Source organism: Oncorhynchus gorbuscha, linkage group LG19 (assembly GCF_021184085.1).
Source record: "Oncorhynchus gorbuscha isolate QuinsamMale2020 ecotype Even-year linkage group LG19, OgorEven_v1.0, whole genome shotgun sequence".
NCBI classification, from domain to species: Eukaryota; Metazoa; Chordata; class Actinopteri; order Salmoniformes; family Salmonidae; genus Oncorhynchus; species Oncorhynchus gorbuscha.
Genome location: NC_060191.1, coordinates 15,025,533 through 15,042,583, shown reverse-complemented (window position 1 = coordinate 15,042,583; position 17,051 = coordinate 15,025,533). Strand labels below are relative to the sequence as shown.

Below are 17,051 nucleotides of genomic sequence, written 5' to 3'. Positions count from 1 at the left end.
ATTTATTGCGGTGATGGCAGGTCTTTCATCTATGGCAACATTTAATCAGCCCAGCCACAGAGGCTATTACAGGTTAGCTCCTGTCTGGATTCAGTCCGGCGCTGCCATCAACTCCATCACAATTCCCCTGAAAATTCCAAATTATCTGGAACAGGCTTTAGCTTCTCAGTAATAAAAATTAGAACAGATTCCTGATAGAAGCTTTTCCTCACACAGTGCCAATTATAAATAGCTAGGGCTCTGCCTTTGGAAGGAAGGAGGAAAAATCCACTATGAGAGATGTGCAATGGAACTTATCGCTCAGTCCCTGCTCTTTGCTCTGATCCAAATCCGTGTGGCTGAAAATTTATATTAGATTTTATCACAGAGGCCTAAGTCTAGAAAAATCAATGAAGGTTATCTTTTATGTTGCAGCAACTTGTGGAAATATTGATTTTCATTTTATAGCGAATTTGGAGCATCAGTTTGTAATCACTTCCTCGCTGACTACACTGTTTTGGTAACTGTATCTTTTACACGTTGGTTGAACGGTAACAGGGCTCAGGAAAAAACCCTGGGAGAGTATTGAAACCACTGGAGTGAGGGAACAGGGTGGATAAACCACAACACACCATGAGGAGGAAGGGTGGATGGTTTTCAACACTTACCCATGACTTTACTTTATAAAGTGACACATTTTGTCACGTTTATTTTCCATCTAATTTACTGTAGCTACTTCAAATGTCCCTGTTTTATTTTACTGAAGAAACAACATGTAGGGACAGAGTTAATTCATACATTTTCACATTTGAACATCACCATTGTTTCTACTTTTTTTTACTTGATCTGATTGGATTAGTAAATCCACCTATTTCCATTTCTGTGAATGGTGGTGGACACTCTCTTAATCACTGTCAATAAAATTCAGAGTCCTCTGATCTGTAGAATAGCTAGTCTTAATATTAGTCTGAATGAAACCTTATTCTAGGTGGCTATGGATTTTAAAGCCGGTGGGGTTGATGTTGTAATATCCAATAGGGGTCAGTATTATTTGCTGCTCTGAATACATTTATTCATGAGGAAGTGGAACAGCACAGTCACTGTTGTACGTCACATTCCTTAGTTGTGATTGGTAGTTAGAGAAAGGGGTATGTTTTTATTTTGTATGCATCCCCCTCACTCCAGAGAAATCAACATGTTCTGCTTGTCACTCTGGCTTTGTCTGAAGCTTTGACTACATAAGTACTGTGTTTACTGTATAGGAAGAGGGCGTTCATTTAAGGATAATATGCTCCTCCCATTGGTGACATCATTGTGTGTTATACCCAGAATACAGCTTCTCTGCATTCCTTTGTCTGAAATACTTCAGAGCTTACATTTCAGCAAAATGAAAAATAGAGCTATATGATAAATTGACCATTATTTTGATTAATGTATTCAGTTAATTTATTACGTTTAGTTTTATTAATAAGTTATGTTATGACGATTTTGACAATTAATCGTTATATTAAGAAAACAAATTGAAACAAAAATAAATGTCAGTAATGTAAATAATGCAAATTCAAATACAATTTTAAAGGAAATGTAATCCAGTAAATATGTTTGTTTTCTTATGATATTTCTAATGTTGAAAACTATACCCATATATTATTATTATTAGTCTTTCCCTGGTGAGAGGCAGTGTAATATAGTGAATTCCCAGAAGGCCTTAGAGACTAGACGGACAGGAAGAGGGGAAGAAGAAGCCTCACACAGCTAAATAAGAGAGATGGCCCCCAGTCTGGAGATCTGACAAAGGGTTCATCCGATTCTCATTTTAGATAGTCGTCGTAGCAACAATCAGATCCGTCTCCTTTGCTCCTTTTGACAGGGTTGTAAGATTTACAGGTTCGCCGAAGATATACGACTTTATTGTCAGGCTAATTTGAGATGTGAAATAGAGGACGGCTTAAATGACGGAGGTCTCTCTCTGTTCCTCTGCCAGGGTGGGATAAGATACCTAAATATTAAGGAATGAGAAAATCAACAGACACAATGTGCTGTTCACTAGGTGTTTGATCCGTCTGACTGGCACAAGTCCACCATTGCTTCGAGCTGCTATGAGAACTAGAGTTGAGGTTTTCTTTTCATTTTATACGTATTGTTTCATGTGTGTGACAGAGTGACTGAGATCAGAGCCCATATGCTGTCTACACTTTAGTTATTGAATGTAGCCGACAGCATTTCTGTTTTCTCAGAAAGAGAGAGAGCCCTCTAATCCTCAGTCACTAGTAACGGAACATTTCTGTGTGTGCTTCACCCACGTGCACAATAAATCATCTTTTGTGTGTATCTGTGCCAATTCAGACCTTTAACGTTTGAAAGTGGCCATTGCATTTATTCTTGAAGGGTTGTTGCTGCCTTTTCGAATAAATATCTGAGACACATAGTGACGACTTGTGCTTTTCCGTTGCATTAGGCAGATGGACGGTGTCTCATGGCAGCCTGTTTCAAATGGAAAAATAAATGAAGTGTCGAGAAGAGATGGCACCCCAGACCATTTTCTCTTAGCTAAACTATTTCTGTAACGCCCTAATGAAGGAGGGCCTGGGGGTTAAAAAGTAATGGCCTTGAAATACTGACATTTTTCCTGCTAGCAATAGGCTGCTGTAACGGCTGCCCGAGAAAGATGCTTCTACCCTCTCCACGAGCACTGAAGATGTACTCTTGGCTTTCATTACCCTTTGTAAAAATAAAAATAAATCCATTTAAAAAATAAAATAGAATAGAAAATCATATGAAAATAAATAGAAAGCCCTTTCCAATCTGACCGAGCCCTCTCCATGTCTGGTTGTGAATACATTTAGCTGGGGCCACAGTATCTATCTCCCTGTTTTCCTTCCATACAAATAACTTAAAGCACCAACGCTTGACCCGAGCCCAGAAGAAAAATGATGTTACACATTCAGAATAATTTGCCGGCGTATTATAAGACGTAGCCTCAATCGCCCTTTGAAATGGATACTGATTCTTTAAATTCTTCCCTGGCTGTTTCAGGAAATAGTGAGATCCCAGCGATAGCACAGCACAATGTGCCTAAAGTTCACTCCTGAACACTCGCCTCCTTCACTCTAAAAGTCATCGGCATTCTGGGCATCCGAGATCTTCTTAATCTGGGAGATCTGATACTGTATCATTGGGATCATAGGGACCAGGCGTTAGCAGCACTGTATGCCCCCCCCCTGTACTCCACCCCCTCCACCCACAACCCTCTCAATTCCCAAATCTTCTCATTGCGGGGACAAGAAGAGGACCTACTAGTTTATAGAATGACCCTGTTTATGTCTTGCAGAGGAGAGGAGGAAGCATACCTTGGTGGCTATTATTTAATTATTGTTTGTTTAATCACCAAAATAAGCAAATGATTAGTGTTTGTTATCTGTCCCTGTCCAGAAGATGAAGAGCTGTGTACCGGTGGTGCTCAGCGCGGGCCCCAGGTGGCTGCTGGATGTGACTTGGCAAGGAGCAGAAGACAACCAAAATAACTGTGTGGTGTACAGCAAAGGTAAGCTCAATCTCCAGACTGTTGTATACAGTCTGTTATCTCCCTAGCAACACCACGGCAGCCAAACACACTGTCTGACACACAATCCCCCCACTTAAATTCTGCTGTTTGTCTGTCTCTCACTGTCTTTCAATCCAAAACATTTTTTTTGACATCCCTCTGAAGTCATTTAGTGTATCAACCCCCAACCTTGATTAGGAACGGGAGAACAACATGAGACAAAGTCAGTGGTTTTACATTTCACAAGGTAAATATATTAATTAGCTTTTTGTGCTCAGTCTGAGTGAATTCCTCTCTGTTCACAAATTACAATTGTTATGTGGACGATAATCTGAAACTTGCTAATGGCATATCTCTCTTTTTATGTAATGTGGGGTTACTGGGTGGGACCGTAGAGGTTGTTAGTCTCGAATCGCACTGAAATAAAAATGAGGGATTTAGTTGCTGTCTGATACAGCTAGAATGCCCTTATTAGACAAGCTCAAAATGGCTGCCCATCCATAGTTCATGATTGGGCTTCAGGTTACTGATTGTAAAATGCTAATACGGCACACTGACAGTAGCGTCTTCAGACTTCAGTCTTTATGAAAGCACCGTGCTGCTGACTGGCTCCTACAGCCCATAATTGGGTCTTGACGGGTGTATCCAGAGACACACAGGCACATAAATAAGTAAATAAAGATGTTTGAATTCAAAAGGGATGCAAGAAGTGGTTTCTATGTATCCCATTTTCTAAATGATTACCCTGTGACTAGACTCACGAAGGAGCTGAAATGGAGTTTCTTCCCCTCAAAGTGAATCAGAGCGGGAACTGGGATTTGCAGCCCGGATTTTCTTTCGGTCTCCCAATTCTCATCTACTAATCACTAGACTGCACTGGGGAGTTATCCTCTTAACCGGCTACTTAACTTTGTGCTCTTTATCACCAAATCGTTCAAGTTTATGATAAGCTGTTAAAGGAGATTATGCACTTCTTTAAAAATCTCCTAATCTGAATATATGAAACAAAAAAGGGAGTAATAACAGGATTTGGTCTCGTTTTGTTAAGTCATTTCCCCTCGCCGTCTTCATAGTCATTATAGAAGACATCCCAGATGTAGTTGCAGTACTGCCATCATCTCACACAGACGGACGTTATGGATCTGTGATCACCTCTGTAGCATTGTCCTTCATATCCCCTTGTTCATAGCATCTAGTTGACCCTTAATTCAATTAGAAAAGGAAGTGATGTGAAAGTCGGACCAAAAAGAGGAGTCCCCCAGTGAGAGCCATTTGTGTTGTATTAGTATAGAGCTGCTAAACCTTTCTCCACAATCACACGCCTGCCAAGCCATAATAGTGAAAAATACAATGAATTTCAATTTGGAAATATTTGGATAATATTTGTCACCTTACTGTGTGTAGTCATTTTGAGACAAAATCTGTAGACCGAGACAGAATCAGCATCCATCCAGTTTTTCTATTTCTATGGCCCCAGACAGAATCTGTCTAGTTATTCTATGTATATGGCCCCAGACATAATCTGTCTAGATATTCTATGTATGTGGCCCCAGACAGAATCTCTCTAGTTATTATATTTCTATGGCCCCAGACAGAATCTGTCTAGATATTCTATGTATGTGGCCCCAGACAGAATCTGTCTAGTTATTCTATGTATGTGGCCCCAGACAGAATCTGTCTAGTTATTCTATGTATGTGGCCCTAGACAGAATCTCTCTAGTTATTCTATGTATGTGGCCCCAGAGAGAATATCTGTAGTTATTGTACATAATCGATTTAGTTATTGTATTTCTATGGCCCCAGAGAGAATATCTGTAGTTATTGTACAGAATATATTTAGTTATTGCATTTCTATGGCCCCAGAGAGAATATCTGTAGTTATTGTACAGAATCTATTTAGTTATTGTATTTCTATGGCCCCAGAAAGAATATCTGTAGTTATTGTATAGAATCTATTTAGTTATTGTATTTCTATGGCCCCAGAGAGAATATCTGTAGTTATTGTACAGAATCTATTTAGTTATTGTATTTCTATGGCCCCAGAGAGAATATCTGTAGTTATTGTACAGAATCTATTTAGTTATTGTATTTCTATGGCCCCAGAGAGAATATCTGTAGTTATTGTATTTCTATGGCCCCAGAGAGAATATCTGTAGTTATTGTATTTCTATGGCCCCAGAGAGAATATCTGTAGTTATTGTATTTCTATGGCCCCAGAGAGAATATCTGTAGTTATTGTACAGAATCTATTTAGTTATTGTATTTCTATGGCCCCAGAGAGAATATCTGTAGTTATTGTATTTCTATGGCCCCAGAGAGAATATCTGTAGTTATTGTATTTCTATGGCCCCAGAGAGAATATCTGTAGTTATTGTATTTCTATGGCCCCAGAGAGAATATCTACAGAATCTATTTAGTTATTGTATTTCTATGGCCCCAGAGAGAATATCTGTAGTTATTGTATTTCTATGGCCCCAGAGAGAATATCTGTAGTTATTGTATTTCTATGGCCCCTGAGAGAGAATATCTGTAGTTATTGTATTTCTATGGCCCCAGAGAGAATATCTGTAGTTATTGTATTTCTATAGCTCCACGTAGACACCAGACAGTACAGAATGACTCAGTGATGACTCCACTCTGCATGAAGCAGACACACAGACACACAGAGCCATAGGGCCTCAGTGTTTACATCTCTCCCCAAGTGTTGCTGTTTGTCTGTTTGTCTGTTTTGCGCTAAGAAAGGCAGTTGACTTATGGTAATCAGTGGACATCTCAATATACTGCATGTTCATTGGGTCTCACTGAATATGGCTACTTGGCTCGTGTTCCAGTCATTTTGGCTTTCTTGAGCACTGTCTCAGACATCTTCTGTGCATGGTGAGGAGTGCCTCTTAAAGAGAGAAATGATTCCCAATGGACTGATGCAGTCCAACAGTGTGTAATGTATAATACATGCTAGTTCTCTGTGAACAAGAACTATGTGAGTTTGGTGGAATCCCCATTGGGCTGCCCCGGGCGTCCAGCAGAAAACACACTACCACGGTTATCACATATCTACTATTAGATATTTCATTCTGTCCTGTGTCCGTCCTGGTTCTACTAAATGTCCCTTTTTTAATGATTTGCTACTCACTGTCTCGATCATTTTGTGTTGTTGATATTGACCAACGACACACTGGATAATGAGACATTTCTAAACCTACATTTCCACTGAGAGTTTACCCTATCAACTACGGCTATATACTGTAGGTTATTATGTCTACGTGTCATATGCCCACATTTTGTTTTAAATATATATTACTTTAAAATGAAGAATGTCTACCAATTCCCCCTTGAAGACGTGATAATATAAAAAGTGGAATAAACATAATATCTGTTTTTTACCAGGCTGTCTTCCTATCAGTAGCACCAGAAACAGTAAGCATACAGTGTTGTTTGTTTAACATTAGCCTCCCATGCAGACAGCCAGTATACTGTAGTGCCTCAGCACAGAGCACAGCAGTCAGCCATTACTAAAACTCTCAACTTGACTGCTGCACCAACTCATTATCGAGAAATCCACCTGGAACCTCCACAATGCACCGCGTCACACATGGACAGTTTCTCTGAACCACTGACGTTTTCTAGAAACAGGCAGCGAGTCTGTGGAGTAATTATACGTTACAGTTACGCAGAGGGAGGGAGGGAACTGGGGGAGAATTGGTCAAGAGATAGGGAGAGAGTGAGAGAGCGACAGGGAATTGAGAGAGAGCAAGTCAGAGAGGGAGGATATCAGTGGAGAATGTGTACATTTGATGAACAATAGGGAAGTGTTTATTAATTCAGACAGAAATGCATATAATTTAATTGCATAATTTTTTTGCCGTTTTCATTATTCCACTATTGAATCAAAAGAGCGACGTTCAGTATATTAAAACAAAAAGAAACAAAGAAGAAATGGGACAATTAAATAGATATAATTACAGGATCACTCCTATCCACAATGTCATGAAATACAGTGCCTCCTCCATCAAATAACAGTCCATTTCCAATGCTCTAATTTGATTGATTGATTGATCTTATTTTTTGCCTTTTATAGAGAGAACATAATGTTGGCCTCCGAGACTGGACATCCACCAATCATTCTGCATGTCTTACAGTTCGTCAGATTTCTTGGTACCTACTGTCCACACATGACATGTATATCATCATTACCAGTATGACAGTAAAGTCAGTATGGCTGTATTCAGAGCTCTCCTGTTGTGCACAACCATTATCACCTGCTATCTGAGCCCTTAGAAACTCACCTGGGCTCTGTCTTGATATTATGTCCTATTATTCTAAGGTCACCTGAGTTTTTCTAACGTAAGCCTCTTAAGCGGACCACATTCAGATACAGCATGTCCAATATGTCTCTGGAGAAAGTCGGCCATTGTTGGAGCGTAAATTGACCAATGTACTAGAGCGTTTTGCATAAGCCCATACGGTGTAGAATTAGACTGTAACTCACTGCTGTCTTTCTGTTACTTCATGTTCACTAAGTCTTCGCCATCAGATCCCTTTTCTCACTCGTACGTTGTTCACACGCTCTTAGCCAGAGACCTCGGAGACCTCGGAGGTGAACTTGCGGGACATGGCTAGATCTTTTTAGATTCACTTCTCATCAACTGAAACCTTAACTGTCTTTCCACAGTACTTTTGAAATTGGATCTGATTTTTTTACATTCTGTCCAAAACAAAAGAGGGAGAATTCAGAATAAGATATAGTGGTTGGTTTAGAAAGGGGGAAATATATCGTAAAAACTGTTTGGGACTGGGGGAGAGGAGAGAGAGGACTGTAACAGTTCAGATTGAATTGTTCATTTCAACCCTCCCCTTTAAAACGACTGAGGCAAATAGGAGGTGCTGAGGTTATTATCTGTTATCTGGGAACATGGGGAAATAGCGTGACTGAATATTAACTAAACAACTGACACAATGTCAAAATTGTATTATCAGTGTATTAAAACAAAATTGTACCCTAAAGGAGGCCCCACCACAGCTCAGAGCAGCAGAGTAATTATGTTGAATTAAAATATAACAGAGATCAACAGAATCGTTTTCATTCGGAAATTATTAATGATTCCGCGGCAACAATAATTGATTGCACTGAGCCAGGCGAAAACTGCACGGTCAGGCTGGAGGGAGCGGAGTGCTCAGACTGTACCCTGGCTGTAGTGTAGTATTAACTGACTGTGTCACTGTGGCAGGCAGGGGTAGAGTATTGTACTGTAAGACTGGACTGGAGGCTGGTGATGGTAGGGAGCGGAGTGTTAAGGACAGCAGACTTCATTATATAGAATGTGACAAGACTTAGCATCCTACACATCATGCATAAGCACACAGACCGAAATGCACACACACACACACACACACACACACACACACACACACACACACACACACACACACACACACACACACACACACACACACACACACACACACACACACACACACACACACACACACACACACACACACACACGCATAAACATGTTTGTTCTTGCTTCATTCAGCAGAGACAGTGAAAGACATCAGCCCAGACTCTTCCTCCGAAAGCCCTTTATGTGCATTGTTCCCTCACTGTTGGTGGAGGCAGACTGGCGGACGGCTGGCCTCCCCCAGCAACACCACCACACACAGACACCAGACACCAGACACCAGACACCAGACACCAGACACCAGACACCAGACACCAGACACCAGACACCAGACACCAGACACCAGACACCAGACACCAGACACCAGACACCAGACACCAGACACCAGGCTCTGTCTGTCACAGCCCCCCGTTCTATGAACATCCACCACAAACAAACCACAAACCACAATACACCCAAATTAGGACGTTTCCACACAAACACTCATTAACCTAAGCCTAATTGTGACACACAGAGAAGACAGAAGAAAACAACAAGTGAAAGTGATGGGCAGCGCTGATGACAAACACAAGAGAGGAGAGGCACGCTGCATGTGTTTCATCCATCACTCTCCCCAGTCAGGCACTATGTTGTCATTGCAGTAGGGGACAACACAGACAGGCGGCCGCGCGTCCTTGTATCAATGCCACTGAGGGTGTCGTGTCACGCTAACGAGCGTGTAGGCTAGCTGGCCGCTCTCCCTCCCTCCGTAGCAGGAGGGTTTTGACTCACTCTGCCATTCACTCTGCATATTTAAATGCCTTGTAAAGCTTAAGTAGACCCACTTTTCCATGTCAGGGCAGCGTTCAATCCTGCTGTGCCCATTAATTATGATACCATTGTGCTCCGGTGTGGCTAATAAGAGTGATGTATTGCACCCTTGTGGCATTATAATCATGTCTAGTGAAGTACCTGGACTGTCTGAGCACTAGGCTTCTCTTTAGAGCACTTGGGTAAAAAGAGGCAGCTCTTCTAGCCTACTCTCCTCTCCTGTCCAGGGTTGGTTAATGGGCTTGTTCTGGAAAGTGGGCTGTTGATTTAGCTTTAGCATAATTGTATAATCGATGATGAGAAATGCCTGTGTATCGATCTGGGGGAAGCAGATGGAGCTGTCTGTCTGTAAGCCCAGCAGGGATTTTAAAGCTCTCCCTGAAAGAGGTACCGGTTCTGAGGATAGGAGCTGTACAGGAGGAAACAGGGTGTGACTTTCAAGCATAAAACAATTCCTTGGACATGAAAATAATGATCTGCAAGGTTTTGATTAAGAGGATCACGGTTGCTTAGTTAAAGAGTTCATTCTATGCGTCTTTAAGAGCCTCAGCCCTGGCCTGCTTTTAAAACTGTCTATGATTCACCTCTCCTTCCTGGCCGCTCGGCCTCGCCGCCCCCATCATGGCACAGCTGCCGTAAGTAGGTGTGAAAAGCATTGTCAATGTGCTTTAGGATAAAGCTCTGTGGTGGGATGCCATTGGTCACGATGAACCCCCACCCACCTTCAGCTGCAGCAGAGGGCGAGTGGAGGAGAGGGAGAGAGAGAGGCCTTCTTCGGGGTTATTTTCATCTGCAGTAGGGGGTCAGAGTGAGAGATCAGTGGGGTGAATGAGTGTTACACACACGCACACACACACACACACAAACACACACACACACACACACACACACACACACACACACACACACACACACACACACACACACACACACACACACACACACACACACACACACACACACACACACACACACACACACACACACACACACACACACACACACACACACACACACAGTTAGAGTGAGGAAGAATAGCGAACTGCATGGACACCCTGCACATGGCAGAAGATTGGAAGAAAATCACTGATGGGCACTAGAATGAAGAGATACAGTATCACCTCTGTCACCCTGGTCACAATATAATTACATTATAGGGTTCATTGCAGGGATTTCATTTGTCTCCTTCCACATTGTATGTCTCTTTATAAATACCTTTTGGAAGAAAATAAATCCGATTTTCTCTGAAATAAGCAGACACAATACACAATAGTTTTGTGGGGTCGCTTCTGTGTTTGAGGGGGAGAACTTCCTGATAACCTTTATACATACCTCTGCAGCTAATCCATTTGATTGATTGCACATCTGGCTGTGCGAATAAACATATCCCTGCAGTCTTTAGTGTGGTATCAGTAGGGTATCACTTTTTCTCATTGCACACTGCGCAGGAGCACACAGATCTTACTCCTCCATTGCTGGCTTATCTATGGGGTTTATGATGCTCTGGTCATGGGGTCTCAGCCGTTCCACCCCTCTTAAACCCCACTGCCATGGGTAAGGACAGGGGGACATACAGGTATAGGAGGTGGGTTACTCAGCTCCATGAAGAGAGGAGGCTGGTAGTTGTGTGGCTGTTTGGTGTGTTGGTGACAGTGGCAGAGGTACGGTATGTATGGTGATGGTGAGGCCCATGCTTGGACCCCTCCCCCACCCTCCCCTACCTCAACCACCGTTCCCCATCTACCCCACTCCATGTTCCCATGCAGCTCCTGGAGTGTCAGAGCTGAGTTGACCTCTGCCTGCCGAAAGGGAGGTCGCAGTGCTCCGTAGCGCTCTGTAGCACTGGGTGACAGAGATGGGTCCCCTGGCCCCTCTGTGTGGGTGTGTATGTGTGTTTACGTGAGTGCGTGTGTGTGTAGTGAGCAGAGAGCAGACATGCGTGCTGTAGGTACAGTAGTGTAGTGGAGAAGACGTGCGTGTCGCCCGGGTCAGACAGGGCCATCCATTCTCTGAGCCCCTGGGAGAGGGAGAGGGAGAGGGAGGAGAGCGGAGGGAAGGGACAGAGAGGGGGGGGGGGGTTGATACACTGCTTCTCTTACTCTATCAGACACTAGGTTGTGTTCCTCCATGCAGTGCAGTCAGTGGAACACATCTGTCATCTGTCCCTGTAACACTTCAGCTACTACAGTACCACCGGGGTTTGGAACACATCTGTACCACTTCAGCTACTACAATACCACCAGGGTTTGGAACACATCTGTACCACTTCAGCTACTACAATACCACCGGGGTTTGGAACACATCTGTACCACTTCAGCTACTACAATACCACCAGGGTTTGGAACACATCTGTACCACTTCAGCTACTACACTACCACCGGGGTTTGGAACACATCTGTCCCTGTACCACTTCAGCTACTACAATACCACCGGAGTTTGGAACACATCTGTACCACTTCAGCTACTACAATACCACCGGAGTTTGGAACACATCTGTACCACTTCAGCTACTACAATACCACCGGGGTTTGGAACACATCTGTCCCTGTACCACTTCAGCTATTACAAAACCACCGGGGTTTGGAACACATATGTCCCTGTACCACTTCAGATACTACAATACCACCGGGGTTTGGAACACATCTGTCCCTGTACCACTTCAGCTACTACAGTACCACCGGGGTTTGGAACACATCTGTACCACTTCAGCTACTACAATACCACCGGGGTTTGGAACACATCTGTACCACTTCAGCTACTACAATACCACTGGGGTTTGGAACACATCTGTACCACTTCAGCTACTACAGTACCACCGGGGTTTGGAACACATCTGTACCACTTCAGCTACTACAATACCACCGGGGTTTGGAACACATCTGTCCCTGTTCCACTTCAGCTACTACAATACCACTGGGGTTTGGAACACATCTGTACCACTTCAGCTACTACAGTACCACCGGGGTTTGGAACACATCTGTCCCTGTACCACTTCAGCTACTACAATACCACCGGGGTTTGGAACACATCTGTACCACTTCAGCTACTACAATACCACCGTGGTTTGGAACACATCTGTACCACTTCAGCTACTACAATACCACCGGGGTTTGGAACACATCTGTACCACTTCAGCTACTACAATACCACCGGGGTTTGGAACACATCTGTACCACTTCAGCTACTACAATACCACCGGGGTTTGGAACACATCTGTACCACTTCAGCTACTACAGTACCACCGGGGTTTGGAACACATCTGTCCCTGTACCACTTCAGCTACTACAGTACCACCGGGGTTTGGAACACATCTGTCCCTGTTCCACTTCAGCTACTACAATACCACCAGGGTTTGGAACACATCTGTCCCTGTTCCACTTCAGCTACTACAATACCACCGGGGTTTGGAACACATCTGTCCCTGTACCACTTCAGCTACTACAATACCACTGGGGTTTGGGACACATCTGTACCACTTCAGCTACTACAATACCACCGGGGTTTGGAACACATCTGTCCCTGTACCACTTCAGCTACTACAATACCACCGGGGTTTGGAACACATCTGTCCCTGTACCACTTCAGCTACTACAGTACCACCGGGGTTTGGAACACATCTGGACCACTTCAGCTACTACAATACCACCGGGGTTTGGAACACATCTGTCCCTGTTCCACTTCAGCTACTACAATACCACCGGGGTTTGGAACACATCTGTCCCTGTACCACTTCACTACAATACACTTCAGCTACTACAATACCACTGGGGTTTGGAACACATCTGTACCACTTCAGCTACTACAATACCACCGGGGTTTGGAACACATCTGTCCCTGTACCACTTCAGCTACTACAATACCACCGGGGTTTGGAACACATCTGTACCACTTCAGCTACTACAATACCACCGGGGTTTGGAACACATCTGTCCCTGTACCACTTCAGCTACTACAGTACCACCGGGTTTGGAACACTTCAGCTCTGTACCACTTCAGCTACTACAATACCACCAGGGTTTGGAACACATCTGTACCACTTCAGCTACTACACTACCACCGGGGTTTGGAACACATCTGTCCCTGTACCACTTCAGCTACTACAATACCACCGGAGTTTGGAACACATCTGTACCACTTCAGCTGCTACAATACCACCGGGGTTTGGAACACATCTGTACCACTTCAGCTACTACAATACCACCGGAGTTTGGAACACATCTGTACCACTTCAGCTACTACAATACCACCGGGGTTTGGAACACATCTGTCCCTGTACCACTTCAGCTATTACAAAACCACCGGGGTTTGGAACACATATGTCCCTGTACCACTTCAGCTACTACAATACCACCGGGGTTTGGAACACATCTGTCCCTGTACCACTTCAGCTACTACAGTACCACCGGGGTTTGGAACACATCTGTACCACTTCAGCTACTACAATACCACCGGGGTTTGGAACACATCTGTACCACTTCAGCTACTACAATACCACTGGGGTTTGGAACACATCTGTACCATTTCAGCTACTACAGTACCACCGGGGTTTGGAACACATCTGTACCACTTCAGCTACTACAATACCACCGGGGTTTGGAACACATCTGTCCCTGTTCCACTTCAGCTACTACAATACCACTGGGGTTTGGAACACATCTGTACCACTTCAGCTACTACAGTACCACCGGGGTTTGGAACACATCTGTCCCTGTACCACTTCAGCTACTACAATACCACCGGGGTTTGGAACACATCTGTACCACTTCAGCTACTACAATACCACCGTGGTTTGGAACACATCTGTACCACTTCAGCTACTACAATACCACCGGGGTTTGGAACACATCTGTACCACTTCAGCTACTACAATACCACCGGGGTTTGGAACACATCTGTACCACTTCAGCTACTACAATACCACCGGGGTTTGGAACACATCTGTACCACTTCAGCTACTACAGTACCACCGGGGTTTGGAACACATCTGTCCCTGTTCCACTTCAGCTACTACAATACCACCGGGGTTTGGAACACATCTGTCCCTGTTCCACTTCAGCTACTACAATACCACCGGGGTTTGGAACACATCTGTCCCTGTACCACTTCAGCTACTACAATACCACTGGGGTTTGGGACACATCTGTACCACTTCAGCTACTACAATACCACCGGGGTTTGGAACACATCTGTCCCTGTACCACTTCAGCTACTACAATACCACCGGGGTTTGGAACACATCTGTCCCTGTACCACTTCAGCTACTACAATACCACCGGGGTTTGGAACACATCTGTCCCTGTACCACTTCAGCTACTACAGTACCACCGGGGTTTGGAACACATCTGGACCACTTCAGCTACTACAATACCACCGGGGTTTGGAACACATCTGTCCCTGTTCCACTTCAGCTACTACAATACCACCGGGGTTTGGAACACATCTGTCCCTGTACCACTTCAGCTACTACAATACCACTGGGGTTTGGAACACATCTGTACCACTTCAGCTACTACAATACCACCGGGGTTTGGAACACATCTGTCCCTGTACCACTTCAGCTACTACAATACCACCGGGGTTTGGAACACATCTGTCCCTGTACCACTTCAGCTACTACAATACCACCGGGGTTTGGAACACATCTGTCCCTGTACCACTTCAGCTACTACAGTACCACCGGGGTTTGGAACACATCTGTACCACTTCAGCTACTACAATACCACCGGGGTTTGGAACACATCTGTACCACTTCAGCTACTACAAGCTACCACCGGGGGGGTTTGGAACACATCTGTACCACTTCAGCTACTACAATACCACCGGGGTTTGGAACACATCTGTACCACTTCAGCTACTACAATACCACCGGGGTTTGGAACACATCTGTCCCTGGACCACTTCAGCTACTACAATACCACCGGGGTTTGGAACACATCTGTCCCTGTTCCACTTCAGCTACTACAATACCACCGGGGTTTGGAACACATCTGTCCCTGTACCACTTCAGCTACTACAATACCACCGGGGTTTGGAACACATCTGTCCCTGTACCACTTCAGCTACTACAATACCACTGGGGTTTGGAACACATCTGTACCACCACTTCACCGGGGTTTGGAACACATCTACTACAATAACACCGGGGTTTGGAACACATCTGTACCACTTCAGCTACTACAATACCACCGGGGTTTGGAACACATCTGTCCCTGTACCACTTCAGCTACTAAAATACCACCGGGGTTTGGAACACATCTGTCCCTGTACCACTTCAGCTACTACAATACCACTGGGGTTTGGAACACATCTGTTCCACTTCAGCTACTACAATACCACCGGGGTTTGGAACACATCTGTGCCTGGACCACTTCAGCTACTACAATACCACCGGGGTTTGGAACACATCTGTACCACTTCAGCTACTACAGTACCACCGGGGTTTGGAACACATCTGTACCACTTCAGCTACTACAATACCACCAGGGTTTGGAACACATCTGTCCCTGTACCACTTCAGCTACTACAATACCACCGGGGTTTGGAACACATCTGTCCCTGTTCCACTTCAGCTACTACAATACCACCGGGGTTTGGAACACATCTGTCCCTGTACCACTTCAGCTACTACAGTACCACCGGGGTTTGGAACACATCTGTACCACTTCAGCTACTACAATACCACCGGGGTTTGGAACACATCTGTACCACTTCAGCTACTACCGGGTTTGGAACACATACCAGCTACTACAATACCACTGGGGTTTGGAACACATCTGTACCACTTCAGCTACTAGCTACTACAATACCACCGGGGTTTGGAACACATCTGTACCACTTCAGCTACTACAATACCACTGGGGTTTGGAACACATCTGTACCACTTCAGCTACTACAGTACCACCGGGGTTTGGAACACATCTGTCCCTGGACCACTTCAGCTACTACAATACCACCGGGGTTTGGAACACATCTGTCCCTGTACCACTTCAGCTACTACAATACCACCGGGGTTTGGAACACATCTGTCCCTGTTCCACTTCAGCTACTACAATACCACCGGGGTTTGGAACACATCTGTCCCTGTACCACTTCAGCTACTACAATACCACCGGGGTTTGGAACACATCTGTACCACTTCAGCTACTACAATACCACCGGGGTTTGGAACACATCTGTACCACTTCAGCTACTACAATACCACCGGGGTTTGGAACACATCTGTACCACTTCAGCTACTACAATACCACCGGGGTTTGGAACACATCTGTACCACTTCAGCTACTACAGTACCACTGGGGTTTGGAACACATCTGTCC

The 17,051-nt window shown here is 44.4% G+C and overlaps 1 protein-coding gene across 1 annotated transcript in view; it reads left to right on the top strand.

Annotated features, from left to right (window-relative positions):
- Positions 1–17,051, top strand: part of LOC124005475 (zinc finger protein ZFPM2-like) — a 239,896-nt gene that overhangs the window by 171,878 nt on the left and 50,967 nt on the right. Inside the window, exon 5 of the mRNA XM_046314776.1 lies at positions 3,412–3,523. Within this exon, the coding sequence (XP_046170732.1) occupies positions 3,412–3,523 (112 nt within the window). The remainder of the gene's footprint in view (positions 1–3,411; positions 3,524–17,051) is intronic.